We start from the raw sequence: 17,235 nt of genomic DNA, 5'->3' as shown, positions 1-17,235 counted from the left end.
TTGGAGTATTTTGTTAAAAATTGTAGTTCTTGCGAGTACTTTTTTTTTTTTCTTTTTAACCCAAATATTACCTGGTACCCGGGCCAGCCCCTAGAATTTTATTAAAACCAACCAATGAATAAAAAATACAAGGTGGGGATGTACCGATGACACTGGAAAGTTGTTAAGATCTGTTTGGCCTCAAACTAGCATATACAGTGTGGTCTGACAGAAATCCATATTATTAACAGTATCCTTGGTCTTAGAGAAAAAACATAGCCTGTTTCCTGGAAAGGACAAATGTTCATCATTAAATGCATGTTTCCACTGAAAAGATAACTGGTTGTTAGGTGGTTAGGTGTATTCTTTATTTGCTAATGCCTTAAAAATGCTCCTCGGCTTTTATTCTGGATTTCCTCAAACTAGAACAGAGGAACTGCTGCAGTTTTACACCTGTACACCCTGCCGCGTATCATTCAATCATTTCCATTTTATGGTAGGTTTTTTGGTGTACTAGGTCTATCACTTGGATTGGACTAAGAATAGGGCGTTCAGAGGTATCTAATTCTGTGCAGCTTTCCTTGCAATTTCGATGATGTTAACTCATGATATCATTCTAGACCTATCACCTACGTGAACTCTATGGTCCTTCCCCCCCCCCCCCCCTTCTTTTCCCCAAGTGATATACTTGGTAAAACTTTGTTGATGAAATCACACTTATTTAAATGGAATTTTTTGTTCCCTGCAGCATGATCAATGCATTTTCTGAGGGGCTGGTCCTTTCTGACAGGAGTGGACTGAGCCAGCAAACACTTCTTGAAGTATTGGTGAGAAAAGGCTGCTACAGCTGTTTAAGGGCTTCTGTTGAAAGTGAACCTAACTGTTCATTTTTTGGATCTTTGTAGGAATTGGGTGCTGTTGCTACTCCAATGTTCAAGATGAAAGGACCAGCTATGATCCAGAACAATTATGCCCCTGCTTTTCCACTGAAGCATCAGCAGAAGGATATGAGATTAGCTCTTGCACTGGGGGATGAAAATGCAGTATCAATGCCTGTAGCTGCAGCTGCCAATGAGGTTTTGCTTATTCCATTATCTCTTTTTGCTGCTTCGCTTTGCTGTCACATACTCAGAGATAGGGAAACTATCAGTGCCGCTAGGTGGAAATAGAAAGTGAGAATTTAATTCTGAAATCAGTGCAAAACAAAACATAGACGAGGGAGGTTTTTTGTGTTTGGCAACCTACATGCAAAATTGGTGGGTGGGCACCTAGTTCTGCCACATGGCAGCTTATATGGGGGCTGAAATTTATGGACAGGGAGACCTCAATGATGAAATCCAAAGTTCTAAAAACCCTGTTTTGGGATTGCTGTGGGCATAGTCACAGTGTCTAGGCCATCCAAGGCGTTTGAGGGGTCTTGGATGCAAGGTGACCAAGACGACCAAGATGCCTGCCTAGCCGACCCCTTGACAACTATGGTTGTGGGCCCACAAATATACTAAACAACCCAAATCAAGAGTTTTGTGGCAAAACAATAAATATTATTAAGGTTTGCAAGGGGGAGTGGGAGAACCATAATAATCAGAATCTCAATGGTTATTTAGGAAGACAAAGAAAGAAGGATAGAAAGGGAATAATAAATTAAAGATGAAGGACTAAATTGGAATCAAAACAAAATAAGGGGGAAAGGAGAGGAAGGGAAGAAGGGGGGGGGGGAATTTTGGAAACAAGAAATAAGATAAGGGTTAGAAATAACCCACGACCACAAGGTTGTTTTCAACCTTCAAACGTGAATACCCAGCGGCTAGAGAAGAAACTCAAATCGATAGAACTCTCTCTACGGGCCTCTGTTTGGCCTGAAATTTCAGGCGAAGGTTTGCAGATAAAAGCTCTATCGAATCATCTAGATAACCACTTGAAACTGCAAGCTGGAAAGATAGTGGGAGAACCGGAAACAGAACCTGGCTGTAGCTGTAGTTCAGATCTGAAACTTGGCTGCAATCTCAAGATAGAAGAGGTCTTAGGAGCTGGAACTTGGGGGTTAGGGCTGCCTACACCAGAGGTACTTCCAGCACAACTCTTAGGATTAAAAGAAAGGGGAGGGGAGCGGTCGAAACTTGCAATGCGAAGGGGGGAGTATGGGTAATGTAGTCCTAGATAGGTAGGAGACCTACTAGGAGCTAAACAACAGGATCAAATAACAAAAGGGGTTGCCGGTTCGAATGGACAGCACTAGGTTTTAGGTTAATTCTAGGGTTTAGGATGGGAATTTGGGAATGGGTCTTATATAGGTTTAATATGCAGGTTTAGGGGGTTATTATGGGATAAAAATAATTGGATTTGGTTAAGTTTGAAAATCTGCAGAATTATAAAACTACTTACTTGAATTAACACTGATCTCCAACAGTAGCAGATTGAAGAAAAGCTAAGAGAGGACCTCCCGATCTACAAGATGCAAGGAGTCACTGGGGATTCCAGTCCTTCAACCTTGATATTATTCACAAGGGGGGTCTTGATATGACACACAAGACAGTCTCTAAAGAGAGAAGCAGCAGTAGCAAAGACAGCAGCAAAACAATATTTTTTATTAATCAAATTCGTGTTCAATGCTGGCCTCCCTTACAAACATATATAGAAGACTCAAAAATAGACTTAGACACTAAAAAGGAATGGCCTAACCCTATGCCTAACCTATTAGGTAACTTAAACTGACTAGGAAACTAGAATAGTAAAGGAAATAGACTCAAAACATGGCTGGACTTACAGAGTCCTAATCCAGCCCAACTTACATCACATGACCACTTAAGTTGTCACATGACCATTTAACCAAGTCACATGATCACTTAAATTGAACCAATTGGATGCAACTAATTTGAACCGGTTCATTAAAAAACATAAAAATAAACTAAGTATTGGGCTAATCCCGTATGCAACCTAATTACCCATATTTTAGGCCCATAAAAGTGGCCTATTACATAGAAAATCCATGGGATCAAAGGCCCAACATACATATAACCCAACCCTAGACTTATTTCTAAAGAAATAAATCCATTTCGGTGATGAATCTGCATCAATGGGGTTAGGAAACTTTACAAGGAAACAGAATATAAAAGAAGAAGAAGAAGATAAAGGAATAGAAGAATTAGGGGGGGGGGGGAGTCATACTTGGAAATAGGAAGGAGGAAGAAGAGGATCTCACAGGGGAAGGGGCGAGAAAGAAGAAGAGAGATGAGGGAGAAAGGAAACATGCACGTCACACGACCGGCAGACCTTGCCTTAGCACCACCACAAACTCACTTTTTAATTCATTTTTCTATTCTAAAATCCCAATAATAGAATACATGCATATAAATAGGAAATAGAACTCCTAAAAGTTGTAACTCTTAAACTAGGAAACTGAAATTAACTAAAAAAATCTCCTACTTAATCTATTCAAATAAAATAGAAGATTACATAATTATTGCAAAATATAAATAAATCCTAAATATCCTACTAATTTGGACCCAGTTCTCGGTCTGGTCCTCCAATTGGATTTGGCCCGGTCCACAGATTCAATACTGCATCACTCAAGGTCCCCTGCTCACATTTGAAGTTTTAACCCAATTGGAATCGGCTAAGTGGCAAACATAGCATGAAAAAATCCAGGACCATGAGTAGGTGCATGAACATACATGGACAGGTAAATGATTGTATTTGAAGCTAGAATTGAAGATGTGGCGAATCTGAATCATTTCCTAGATATCCAATGGTTAGAATTGGCACATCATTCTTCCTTGCGGTAGAACAGATGCACACACACTGATTCTGTTCTTTGGTTGCCAGCTACAAAAACTTAACCAATAATAACTCAACATAGAAAATTCATATACTTGCAATATATAGAATAAAATCATGTCTATGCCTTTTCTATTACGGATCATCAGATCATGTTTGTTGTGGAACTGTGTTCCATTCATAGGTCCCAAATCTGTCTTGGTGTCTCCTACTCTGCTCCCTCACCTAGAGGGAAATGAGATTTTTCTGCTTGATTGAAAGAACATTTTCTGAACCACCACAGGCCACCCACGTCTGTCTTTTGTGAACAAAGAGGAAAACACTACAGTCCAGAATAACTGGGGGTTTGATTAGTGAAATAGTAGGCGGAAACCCCTCCCCCCCCCCCCAAAAAAAAAAAAAAATGGCATTGTGGTTTGTAATTTATTCTTTATTAATGGCTCTCCCTTTCTGAACCGTGTCAATGTTGAACTTTAAGGTAAGAACTGATTGCCTTTTGGCAGAGGAAGGCAAGGTCTACGATGTTTTTGGGGGATTCACATGTAGAAACTTGTTGCTGAAAGCTGTAACCGTTGCCTGATTGCCTCCTATTTGGTGATGAGTAAAGAGGAAAATTTGTTCTATCAGGTATATGCTCATCCAAATAGAAATTGAGAAAAACTCACAGAGGTGCAAATCCATATCCCTGGATTAGGCACCAAGTGCGTTGATGTATTTCATCTGATATATCTGAGTGCTGACTCCCTTCCCATCAAACTGCGGAAAAGTGAATGGTTTGAACTGGTGGGCGGCAAATCTTATCCATGATCTCTACTGTGTATTGGGGTTTATCTTGTAAGGGAAGAGAAGATAGGGTTCCTGATCATGGCCAAAAGTGCTGTTGTTTCGGGGGTTAGATGGGGGTCTATTAATGTAGTTCTAGATAGATGATAAATCTATTAGGAGCCAATAACCAGGACCTTCCTAAAACAGCTATGGCCGATTGGGGCAGAACTGGGGAATTAGGGCAGAATTAGGGGAAGCTAACAATGATGGTTTGAATGATGTTTAATTAAAAAATAAATTTCAGAAAATTAGGATTAGGGTTTTGGGTTTTGGGTTTTGGGGAAGAAGGAAGTAATGAATTTTAGAGTTTAGAGTTGGAATTTGGGAGAGGGCTTAAGGTCGAGTGTTAGGGGTAACATCAGTGAGGTTTGGCCGTAATTTGATTAGGTTTCCATGGCTGGATTGTTCTGGGCAGCTTTTAGGGTTTATAGGTTTTAATGGAGATGATGGGGAATTAGGGTTTGGGTGTTAGGAATGGGGCAGGGTTTACTGTCGAGTGTAGGGAATGTGGTAAGGCTGCTGTGACTGATTTATGGATAAGTTTTGATGGTTGGTTAAGGGTGTAACTGAGTTAGGGTTTAAGGAATTCAAATAAAAATAGAAGGGGGATAATAAGGTAGGCTGTAGAGGATTAGGAGAAGGTTTAATACTGAAACAGTAAAACACTTGTATTTGAAGATCTTCAAAGGCAGCAGCTTTGAAGAGCTAGAAGGACCTCCCGATCTACAAGATGCAAGGAGTCGATCGGAGTCCACCAATCCCTTCACTTTGATGTTACTCACAAGGCAACCTTTTTGATGTTACTCACAAGGGACACTCACGTGGAGCTCAACAGCAACAGCAATGGCAGCAGCAAACAAAAGAGTTTTTTTTTTTTTAAATTCTGAATTGTGGGGGAGCCTCCCACGATTTGTCTATTTAAATTATGGCCATAGGCCCAAATCCTAATACAAACTAAATCCCTCTTTCACTTAAATCGTGGAAGGGGTGTAATACTTTAATTACAACTAAAAACTTAAAAGATTCCTAACCTACCAATGGGAAATAAGCACCTAATAGCCAATAGCATCATTTCACTTAAATTGAACCAAGTATGAACCGGTTCAATTTAAGTTTACAATTGAACTAAAAAAAAAAAAACCTAAGTATAGAAAGCAGAAAATAAACTAAGGCTAAAATAGCTAAGGCTCTGGGGGCTTCTTCAGCTCGTGGTGGCTTGGATCTGCATCATCTATAGGGTGAGGGATTGGATTGTGGTTTTGGAGGTGCTAGAATAGAGCCATAGTTGTCAAGGCGTTGTCTAGACGTCCAGGCACCTTCTTGGGTCCAGCCCGATAGCACACCTAGTTTGATGCAAGAAAGGCAACCACCTACGCGTTGCCTTGTGGCACTGTGACAACACGTTATATTATATCAATTTTTTCACACTTCCCGAGTTTACGTGGATTTATGTTTATTGCGTTTTTATTATTTTTTTTTTTAATGAATATGCATATATTATATCATTTTCTTTTTTTATTATATAATGTTTCTCATGTTAGGTAATTACTAGCATAATTATATCATATTGCATTGATATGGGTTCTATGTTGCATATAAGCATAATTATATAAAATTATCATTGCTATATTACAATATTGCACGCCTAGGATGGTGCCTTGTCATCTAGGTACATGGCAACCCTCCAACTCCTTGGGTCACCTAATCACCCCGCCCCTGATGCTTGGAGCCTAGAGGTGCTTACATGAGTGACGCCAAGGGGCTTAATTGAGGCTTGTGCCTGGTATGAAAATAGAAAAGGCTGATGGGCTTACAGAGTTACAGAAGCTTGGGTTAACAAAGGTAGGAACCAATGGGGTCATAGCTTTTGGCACTTCTGTTATCATTGGGGCCATAAAAGCCCGGTCGGCCTCCTGCATCTTCTCCATTGTCATGCACTGATCAGCTTGTACCTATGGGAGGAAATGGTAGCAGTCGATGCTCAGATCAACCAAACACATTCTATGAATTGGAGGGCTACATTTGAATCCCAAGGAAAGAGCAAGGTGTACTGCTATCATTTGAAGGAGAATAGCCTTTTCAAGAGGGATTGCATGGTTGGAATAATGAAAATAAGCTGTTGGATGGTGGAGCACACAGTTTCTGTCATAGTTGTCATGGCGTATACGTTGGAGGGGGCCTGGACGCAAGGTGATATCAACAAGGCTACCAAGGCGACTAAGGCGCCTGGATGCCAAGGCGTTGCCCTGACAACTATCTGTATCTAGTATGGCAGCAAGATATGTGATATTTTGAATGGAGAAAAGCATTTACGGAGGATCTCTAAGCAATCAGTAAACAGACACATAATGATGGATTTCCAAGTAATTGGCTATTGTGAAGTGTTGCCTACTAGGGGAGAGGAGCTAGAAAGGTTTGTGCCTTGAATTATCTTCAACTCTGTGCAGTTGTGATCTAGTTCAGTAGTTGATTTGTGTTGTGGAGTAAGTCAATACCAGGTTGATGAGAGAGTGTTAAATTGGAGGTGTCACTGTTTGCTCTTTATTTGTTGTCAATGCAAAACAAAAGGAACTGAATAACAGTCAACTAACTGAGAATCAGGGAGGAATTGTCTTTTAAGTGGAGTTAAGTTTTAATGTTAGGGAAGCAAGTAGGATAGGAAGAAGAGCTTGGAGGAGGGAGAAGAAGAAGATGGAGACAGAGAAAAGAGAGGAGTGTATTTCGGTGGGAACTCTTGTGTGTTGAGAGACTTCTCAACACACCTAAATAACTTCATTACTAGTCAGAACATAATTACATCCAACTCCCTAGGGAGGTAAAAGATAACAAAGGATAAAAACAGAAATTACATAAAGAGGAAACTAGACATTAAGCTAGTTTCTAAATTACCTTTATTACACAGCTTCTAACAATGTTAACACTGCCCCTCAAGTTGGAGAATAAATGTCATGCATTCCCAGCTTGCATAGGAAGGTACCAAACTGAGGAGGGCAAGAGCCTTGGTGAAGATGTCCGCCAGTTGATCACCAGTTTTCACAAAAGGAGTACAAATGCGGTCAAAGTCTATCTTCTCCTTGATGAAGTGTCGATCGACTTCAATGTGCTTGGTTCTTTAATGTTGCACTAGATTGTGAGCAATACTGATGGCAGAGGTGTTATCATAGTAGAGTCTCATAGGGCCTTTAGTTTCAAATCCCAGTTCCCGAACTAGTCTTTCCTACCATATGAGCTCACACACTCCATGAGCCATAGCTCTAAATTCTGCTTTTGCGCTGGATCTGGCTACAACAGGCTGTTTTTTGCTTCTCCATGTAACCAAATTTCCTCCCACAAAAGTACAATACCCAGAGGTAGATCTCCCGTCTGTAATGGATCCAGCCCAATTAGCATCAGTGAAACCTTCCACTTTCAAGTGATCATGCTTGGCATATAGCAGCCCTTTCCCTGGGGAAGACTTTAAATATCTGAGAATGCGATACACAACATCTAAGTGGCCACTCTTGGGGACATGCATATATTGGCTCACTACTCCCAGTGCATAGGAAATATCTGGGTATGTCATAGAAAGATAGATAAGCTTTACCACTAGCCTTTGGTACTTTCCTGCATCAACAAGAGAGGTACCACAAGCTTCTCCTAATTTGTGGTTCTGCTCAATAGGAGAGCTTGCTGGTTTGCAGTCTAACATCCCTGTCTCTGTCAACAAATTAAGAACAAACTTCCGTTGACATATGTTGATTCCTCTCTTAGACCTTGTTACTTCAATCCCTAAGAAGTTACTTCAAGGGACCCAGATCTTTGATTTCAAACTGTTGAGCCAAGTAGATCTTTAGTTTATCTATCTCAGTTGTATCATTTCCAGTGACCACAATATCATCAACATAGACAATAAGAGTTGTAATGTTACCATTGCCCCGCTTGGTAAAGAGAGTGTGATCAGCTCGACTCTGGGACTCTGGGAATACCCATTCTTCAGAATAGCTTGCCGGAAGTGCTCATACCATGCCTTTGGTGATTGGTTGAGACCATATAGTGCCTTCTTGAGAAGACATACTTTCCCTTCAGCTGGAGGTATTTTGAAACCTGGTGGAGTTTGCATGTGCACTTCTTCTTCCAAGTCACCATGAAGGAAGACATTCTTGACATCTAATTGATATAATGGCCAATCTTTAATGGCAGCCAATGATCTAGAAGAACTCTTATAGAGTTATGCTTAACCATAGGAGCAAATGTCTCCTGATAGTCAATTCTATAGACTTGACTGTACCCCTTGGTCACCAACCTTGCTTTGTATCTCTCAACAGTACCATCAGATTTGTATTTAATTGTGTAGACCCATCTACATCCAACCATAGTTCAAGATCTCGTCTTGTCTCGCCATTTCAGGCAGGTCGAGATTTCCGAAAGATCCGAAATTTACCGAAATTTCGTTGAAATATGGTATTTTTTCTTCCATATTTCAAGTCCATCTCGGTAGGTTTTTGGCCATATTAAGGCCTGATACTTCATATACACCCTTATTTAAGCTAAATAAACACATTTAAACCTTCATATTGCAAAAAAAATGAACTCAAAGTGGTGTTTTGGGTTTGCACCCTTGATTGACAGTATAAGGTCGGACCCTAATGTATAAATAGTTAAATACACATTGCTTAAGTAATATATCTTGATAAAATTTCATGAAATATACCGAAATTTGGACATTTTTTATTTCGTATGGTCATCTCGTCTCGGCAGTGTCGAGATATCCGAAATATACCGAAATATCGGTGATATATCGCGAGATTTTGAACGATGCATCTAACTGGGACACGTCCCTTGGGAAGATCCACCAATTGCCAAGTACCATTCTTCTCAATAGCCATCATTTCCTCAGAAATAGCTTGTCTCCACTTTGGGTCAGACATAGCATCAGTAACATTTTAGGGAATAGAAGCAGTAGAGAGAGCAGCAATAAAGGCAAGACCTATAAGAGAAAGAGCATCATAGGAAACAAACTGGACTATAAGATTAGTATAAGCTCTCTTCCCTTTTCTAACAGCAATGGAAAGGTCTAAATCAGATGGAGGAGAAGGGATGTCACCTGATTGAGGAGAATGAATCTCAAGATGTGGATCTGGATCCAAAGAGGACTCTTGGCAGGTCTTCTTTCCTTTACTCTGCAAGCTTTCACCGTTTCGTACTTAATGTGGTAATCTTTCTCCTTCTCATTACCAGAACCACTTTCAACAATCAATTCTGTATTCACATCTGATTGATCATCAGTATTAACCACATCCATAGTCCTGTGATTTCCAATGTCAAGCATAAACGACAAGATAGGGAGAGGAGAATGAAGGAAATCAGCAGCCTGTTCACTTCCACAATTCTCCCTCTGAAGAGGATGCTGAGAAGGGGCAAAGAAAGAGACAGATTCAAGAAATTAAGAAAGAGACACTTGAGAGCTTTGGAATCAAGTTTAGTGCGATGAGGTTTGTTAACATGCACATAACAAATACAGCCAAAGACTTTAGGAGGAAGAGAGAAAGCAGAAACCTATGGAGATAAGGTTTCTAAGGGAGATTTGGAGCCAAGGAGTTTGGTAGGCATGCGATTGATGAGAAAAGAAGCAGTGAGAAGAGCTTCAGACCAGAAGGTCTTAGGAACATGCATGCCAAAGAGAAGACTCTGAGTGACTTCTAATAAATGGCGATTTTTCCTCTCAGCTACTCCATTTTGTTGGGGTGTGTCAACACACACTAGCTGATGGATAATGCCATTGGCAATAAAAAAGGTTTGGAGGCCACCAAACATATACTCCCCCCCATTATCCAAACGAACAATTTTGATTCGAGTATCAAACTGAGTAAGAATCATCTGATAAAAATTCTTAAATGCATCACAGACATCACTTTTATGCTTCAAAAGAACAGTCCAAGTAGCACGAGAAAAATCATCAACAAAAGAAACAAAGTAACGATAACCAAATAAAGAGGTAGTAGAGGAAGGTCTCCAAACATCAGTATGCACAATATGAAAAGAAGAAGCAGATCTATTACCATGATATGGATAAGGTGAACGACAGTGTTTAGCAAACATACATGGTTCACATTGAAAAACATGAGAAGAGGCAATAGAAGAAAATAAGTGAGGTAACTGTTTTCTCATTACAACAAAAGAAGGATGGCCAAGACGACGATGCCATAACATAACAGAATCCACAGAACTACTATCACTACGTCCACACACATGGGACTAAGCTGTGGGCAAAAAAGGTTAAAGAAGATAAAGGCTTTGCTTCTCACGACCACTGCCAATAATCCTCTTCGTCACCAAATCCTGAAACAGATAATAAGAAGGAAAAAAAGTGACACAACAGTTCAAAGATTTAGCCAAATGACTCACAGATAGGAGATTAAGGGTAAGGTTAGGGACATGCAGAATAGAAGTAAGAGAAATGAATGATGTAACAGGGATACTACCCTTACCCGAACCTTATCCTTACCAGAACAAATGGTATAGGAATCATAATAATGGGACGTACCAGTCATGTGGTCAGTAGCACCAGAGTCAATGACCCAAGACTGGGCTGCAATAGAAGCTAAGGTGGAGACCTGTAAAGCGGAGGATGAAGAGGAACTAGCCACTATGGGTGTAGGAGATGTGCTCAGCTGTGACATCACCCTGCGAAACACTGCATCTGCTAGAGTGGAGTCATCCTGGGTAGCATCGGCCTCGGTCATAACAAAGTGTGCTCCCCCTCTACGGCCACCACGAGCACCTCCCCGTGCACCAGGGGGACGACCATGAAGAGTCCAGCACCTATCCTTGGTATTGCCAGATCGCCCACAATGATCACATTTAAACCTGTCTCTACCACCTCCACTGGTGCCACTTGTCTCAACTGCTCTGTCTACCCCATGGTTAGGCCCCAGGCCTCTACCACCCCCATGAGTGTCCCGGAAAGAACTAGAATGGAAAGCTGATTTCTCAAGAGATGACACTGAAGCTGATTTAATAGCAACACGCCGAGTCTCCTCACTCTATAAGTAGCTACAAACCTCCTCAAGGGATGGAAGAGGTGACTGGCCCAAAATCTGAAGCCTGATTGGCTCATAATCAGGGTTCAAGCCACCAAGTAAAGTAAAGACACGCTCCTTTTCAAGGGTGCGATACACCTTTGCTTCATCCTCTAGATTGATCAATTGAAGATCTATGTAGTGGTCATACTCCTCCAAAAGACTAATATAAGCATTGTAGTACTCAGAAATGGTCCTGTCACCTTGTCTCATTGAATTAATATTTTGGTGGAGTTGATAGACCTTGGCGGAGTCACCTACCCTGTCAGTGTCCCAAATTGCCTTGGCAGTTTCTTTTCTCATAAACCTTCTCCCAATCTCGGGCTTCATGGAGAAGATTAGCTATGCCATGACTGTAGAATTTTCGGTCTCCCATTTCTCATAGGTAGGAGAGCCAGGGACTTTAATAGTACCTGTAATATACCCAAGCTTCCCTTTACTCCAAGGGATAGCTTCACTGAATGTGACCAATCCAAGTAATTAGTGTTGTCAAGCTAAATGATGGAAATCTGTGGATGTGAGTTCTCATACACAAGCTGAGGAGCTGTTGGAGTGGGCTGCGAATCAGCTAAACCAAGGCCAGAAGTCTCAGAATCATCCATCTTGTAGGGGAAGAGACACTTGACCATAAACTAGGATACCAATCCAAGTGGGGAGTACACACTCAACCCAAATAAGGATTCCAATACAATAAGGAAACTCCAGCAAGGTAGAAATGAAATAAAAAAACTGAACAGAACTTCAATCCAACATTTTTCAGAAGTAAAGAACAACTCAAATCAGTGCCAAGACCTCAAATAGAGGTGTCCACAATCACTCCACAGCAGCAAAAGAAAAGCCCATTATGCTCTAAAGGAGAGAACAACAAGATTCCAGCAATATCGGGTTTACCTGAGCAGAGAAGAACCTTCACGAAACTGAGTTATACTCAAATGGGAGCAACATCCAGCAAGGGAGAGCATAGGAGGCACAAAGAGGACCAAAAAACGACTCTAGTGAGCTGCTTCAAGAGCCAAATACATGCCAAAATGTAGACAAACCAGGGACTACAACTGAAAGCTGGCGGAAACCCTAGCAGAATCGTGGTTGCCTTCAAAACTTCATGTAATCTTTAATACAGCTCAAAGAGCCTCTTCAATCACTGAAATAGGTTGTATAGAACCTATCTCATACCATTTCAGCAAGGTATTCACATAGGGACCTCTTCCTAGGAACCCCTTGAGTTCTAGGATTCCAAAGGAAGGAAAAAAAAAATAGGAAAAAGGAGGCTGACGCGACTCTCAAACCCTTAGCTTTGATACCAAGTTAAGTTTTAATGTTAGGGAAGCAAATAGGAAGGAAGAAGAGATTGGAGGAGGAAGAAGAAGATGGAGACAAAGAGAAAAGAGAGGAGTGTATTTCGGTGGGAACTCTTGTGTGTTGAGAGACTTCTCAACACACCTAAATAACTTCATTACTAGTTAGAAGATAATTACATCCAACTCCCTAGGGAGGTAAAAGATAACAAAGGATCAAAACAGAAATTACATAAAGAGGAAACTAGACATTAAGCTAGTACCTAAACTACCCTTATTACATAGCTTCTAACAGTGCTAACAACTTTGATGTAACCTAACTGAGTTTGGGAACTCATTACCTTGACCCCCCACAATTCATCACACCATTATACATCTCTTTAATCATCCACATATATACTTGAAACACTTTTCTTCTCTAATACTTGCCAAATTAACCCTCTAGGGAATCTGTCATAGGCTTTTTTTAAAGTCAATAAAAACATATGGAGATCCTTCTTGCAATCTCTATATCTTTCCATGAGTACAACTCAACAAGTTAGCCTCATCCCAACTAAATGGGGTCGCATACGTAGATCTTTACCCTCCAATCAGCTCTATTTGAGGTCATACTTGATACAAGGCCTAAGATATGCATGTCTTTCCTCACCACTTCATCTAGAGTCATTTTAGGTCTACGCTTAGCTCTTTTAACTCCAATTTGAATCAAATCACTCCTCCATATTGGAGCATCCATCTAAAGGCCTCTATTGAACATGGCCATGCCACCTCAAGCGACTTTCTCATAGCTTATAATGTATCGGAGCTACTCCCAAATCAGCTCTAATTTGATCATTCCTTATTTTATCCTTCCTAGTTTTGCCACACATCCATCTCAACATTCTCATCTCAACTACACTAAGTTTTATCTATATGATGCTTCTTAACAAGCCAATATTCCTTATCATACGTCATAGCCAATCGTATAACGGTCCTATAATATTTTCCTTTAAGTTTGAAAGGAATACGTCGTTCACACAACACACCGGACGCCCCTCTCCATTTTATCCATCCTATTTTAAATCTTTCCGAAGCATCATCCTCTCTATCATCTTCTTTATTTATGATTGAGCCCAAATACCTAAAATACTCACTTTGCGGAATCTCCCTCCTATCAATTTTCATTGCCTCATTATCCGTCCTAGTGTGACTAAGTTACACACTATATACTCTGTTTTCGTTCTATTTATCTTAAAACCTTTATATTCCAAGGTTGATCTCCATAACTCTAACTTGGCATAAATCCCTGCTTTTGTCACATCCAACATAACAATATCATTAGCAAAACGTATACACAAGGAACTGGATCTTGAATGTCTCTAGTTAAATCATCCATGATAAGCACATTCAAAAATGGGCTTAAGGTTGACTTTGATGCAACCCAATTGTAATTGGGAATTTACTACCTTGACCCCCATAGTTCTTAGACTAGTCACCACACTATTATACATATCTTTAACTATGTCCACATATTTACATGAAACACTTCTCTTCTATAGTACTTTCTAGATCAACTCTCTAAGGGTACTGTCATAAGCTTTTTCTAGCTCAATAAAAGACTATATGGAGATCCTTCTTGCAATCTCTAAATCTTTCTATAAGTCTCCTAAGTAAATATCTTATGTCTTGGATCTTTTTGGCGTAAAACCAAATTGGTTCTCCATAACAGTAGTTTCTTGTCTCAGCTGAGTTTCAATAACTCTCTCCCATTATTTCATAGTATGACTCTATAGTTATTACAACTTGGAGCATCACCTTTTATAAAATGGAACCATATACTTCTCCACTCATATTGGATTTTCCTTGTACTCATAATATTATTAAACAACTTGGTTAGCCCAGATAAACCACAAAATCCTAAGCTCTTCCACACTTCTGTTGGGACCCCTTTTGATCTGGTGTCTTACCTACTTTCCTCCTTTTTAATGTTTTTTTTACTTTAGCCACCCTAATTTTTTGTATATATCGAGAACATTTGGGGTCCTGATGGGTAATGCAGCTTTCTAAGAAACTATTATTGGAAATGTCTTCATTTAGGAAGTTGTAGAAATAAATTTTCCAACCCTCCTTAATGTCCTTATCCCTCTTAAGAACTATATCATCTTCATTTAAGCTCTACCACCTTATCATAGGGTAAATAGTCTCACCTTTATTACGATCGGCATTGAGTGTCACTTATCCATAGCCACTAATCTATGTTGTGTGGTTAGGCTTTCCCCCAGTATGACCTTACAATCCTTACGTAACAACCTATTGGTCCTAGTTAGAAAGAAATCTATTTGGCCACTATGTTACCCACTTTTGAAGGGAACTAAATGTTCCTTTCTGTTTTTAAAGTATGTGTTTAGTATGAATAAATCATTAGCCACAACAAAATCTAAAACTGAAGTCCCCTCCTCGTTCCTCTCTCCAAAACCATATCTTCTATGTATTCCTTCATAGCTTCTACGATCCGAATATAATACTCTTTGCTCCTTAACTAAAATATTGCACTAATCCATCCATGTGCCTAAAAATATAGCTTACTACTTTCATCCAATCCTACTTGGGGTGCATAAGAGGTAATAATATTGACAACCTCTATGATCTCTCCCAATCCCCTAAATATATGATTTTTCTTTTTGCTAAAAGATCAGAATGATAAAACTAAGAAGAGAATAATGATTCATGGATTAACATCTAGGCATACCTAGACAAGATACACATGAATATGATTTGGTTGTGTTTTTTCCTTATGTTTTTAATTTCAAGCTATATGTGGTTTAGAGGTCTTCTATTACCAGAGTATCATTTAATAGCATTTGCCATGATGGTAATAATCCCACATGAACTTAGAGATAAATTTATTTTAGGGACAGTGTGTCCTTGTATTTTAGTAAAGGTGTATTATGAGATATATATATATTATTTTTTTTTTCTTTAATCGTTTTGGTGTGGTGATTCTTGAGAGAGAGTTCACCTATGCTGTAATGCTAATGAATTGGGCAATGTTCTTCTGAAAAAGATTGGAGACACCTTAATTTTGGGGAGTATATTGTTTTTTAATTTATCTATTTGTTTATTGTATGTAGGCATTCAAGAAAGCAAGAAACATGGGATTTGGGGACCATGACTTCTCGGCGGTCTATGAGACGGTGAAGAGTTTAGGAGATTCCAAGTAATGCCCAATTGGCAAGAGTAATGAGAAAAAAAATGAAATGGAGAGATTTATTTTAACTAAATATCCGATTTGTGGTGGCTAACAATGCTGGGATTGAGTCTCATTTATTTTGATAAAAAAAAAAATTTTCTTGTCCTTCATTTATGCACATATCATGATTTATGGAGTAAATGTCCGTTTGATTTGTTAGGATAGGAAGATGTTCTATTTTACTTCTCCATCTTATTAATGGAACGTGGTACTTGAGAGGAAAATGTAATTTTTCCTCCTCACCCACCCCTCCCCCCTTGTAGAAAAAAGATGGGGTAAAAGCTGATAATGGAAATTATAATGGGTAATTGATTGGAGTTAGGATGAACAGAATTTGAGTGTGTTGGTCTTTCGGATCAAACGCTTATTGTTGTATTAAAATCAATTGATGGTAGCGAGGTTGTTATTTTATTTTGGACGGTTCGTCTCAGAGTGGGAAAGAGGCGTTGACCTTCTAGGCTCAACAAAGTGTTCAAGTGAAACCCCTTTTACTACAGGCAAATCAGAGGGTATTAGTGTAATTTTTTAGGTATAGTCAGTTGTAAAATTGAAATTTGGTTTGTGGGATTGTGTTTCTCAATCAACTTTTACCAATAGACCATACTAAGTATTCTAAGCAAATTGCATTTGCTTTGAAAGGGAAACAAAGAGGAATAATCACTAGTACACAACTTCTCCCTTTCCAATCTTCAGATTCCGATGGCAATGGCGATCTTGAGGCTTATAGCACATGCCTTGTATTCAGCCATATATAGTTGGTACAATCGAATTTTAGCTTGAAGGCAAAGGGAACATGCGACCCATCAAGGGTTGTCAACAAGATCCCTGTCCCATATCCTTTAGAATTGGCGGTTCCATCAAATAAGAACTGCCAAGACTTTTCTTCTTCGCAGTGGCCATTATGTCCTCGTCCGGGAATGTCTTTGAGTGATCATGTATACATCATGGGGTATGCTGATGGATTTTTAGCCACTGCTGTTAACTGCAGCGCTGCTGTATTCATAAGTGATTGGTGACTGCCCTGCCTTGATAGATTTTTGAGTGCTATGTTTGATATCAAACTTGGACAATAACA

The 17,235-nt window shown here is 39.7% G+C and overlaps 1 protein-coding gene across 2 annotated transcripts in view; it reads left to right on the top strand.

The window, feature by feature from the left end:
* The window catches only part of LOC122656468 (glyoxylate/succinic semialdehyde reductase 1), a 50,931-nt gene extending 34,708 nt beyond the window's left edge, over positions 1-16,223 (top strand). The window contains exons 5-7 of one of the 2 annotated variants that reach the window (XM_043850984.1): positions 728-806; positions 885-1,055; positions 16,042-16,223. In XM_043850984.1, the coding sequence (XP_043706919.1) occupies positions 728-806; positions 885-1,055; positions 16,042-16,131 (340 nt within the window). In that variant the 3' untranslated portion in view covers positions 16,132-16,223. The remainder of the gene's footprint in view (positions 1-727; positions 807-884; positions 1,056-16,041) is intronic. The other variant, XM_043850983.1, reaches the window with a different exon arrangement.
* The last annotated feature ends 1,012 nt before the right edge of the window (positions 16,224-17,235 follow it).

This window comes from Telopea speciosissima, chromosome 3 (assembly GCF_018873765.1).
Source record: "Telopea speciosissima isolate NSW1024214 ecotype Mountain lineage chromosome 3, Tspe_v1, whole genome shotgun sequence".
Lineage (NCBI taxonomy): Eukaryota > Viridiplantae > Streptophyta > Magnoliopsida > Proteales > Proteaceae > Telopea > Telopea speciosissima.
Note: the sequence above shows the minus strand (reverse complement) of the source record. Positions and strands in the feature narration are given on the sequence as shown.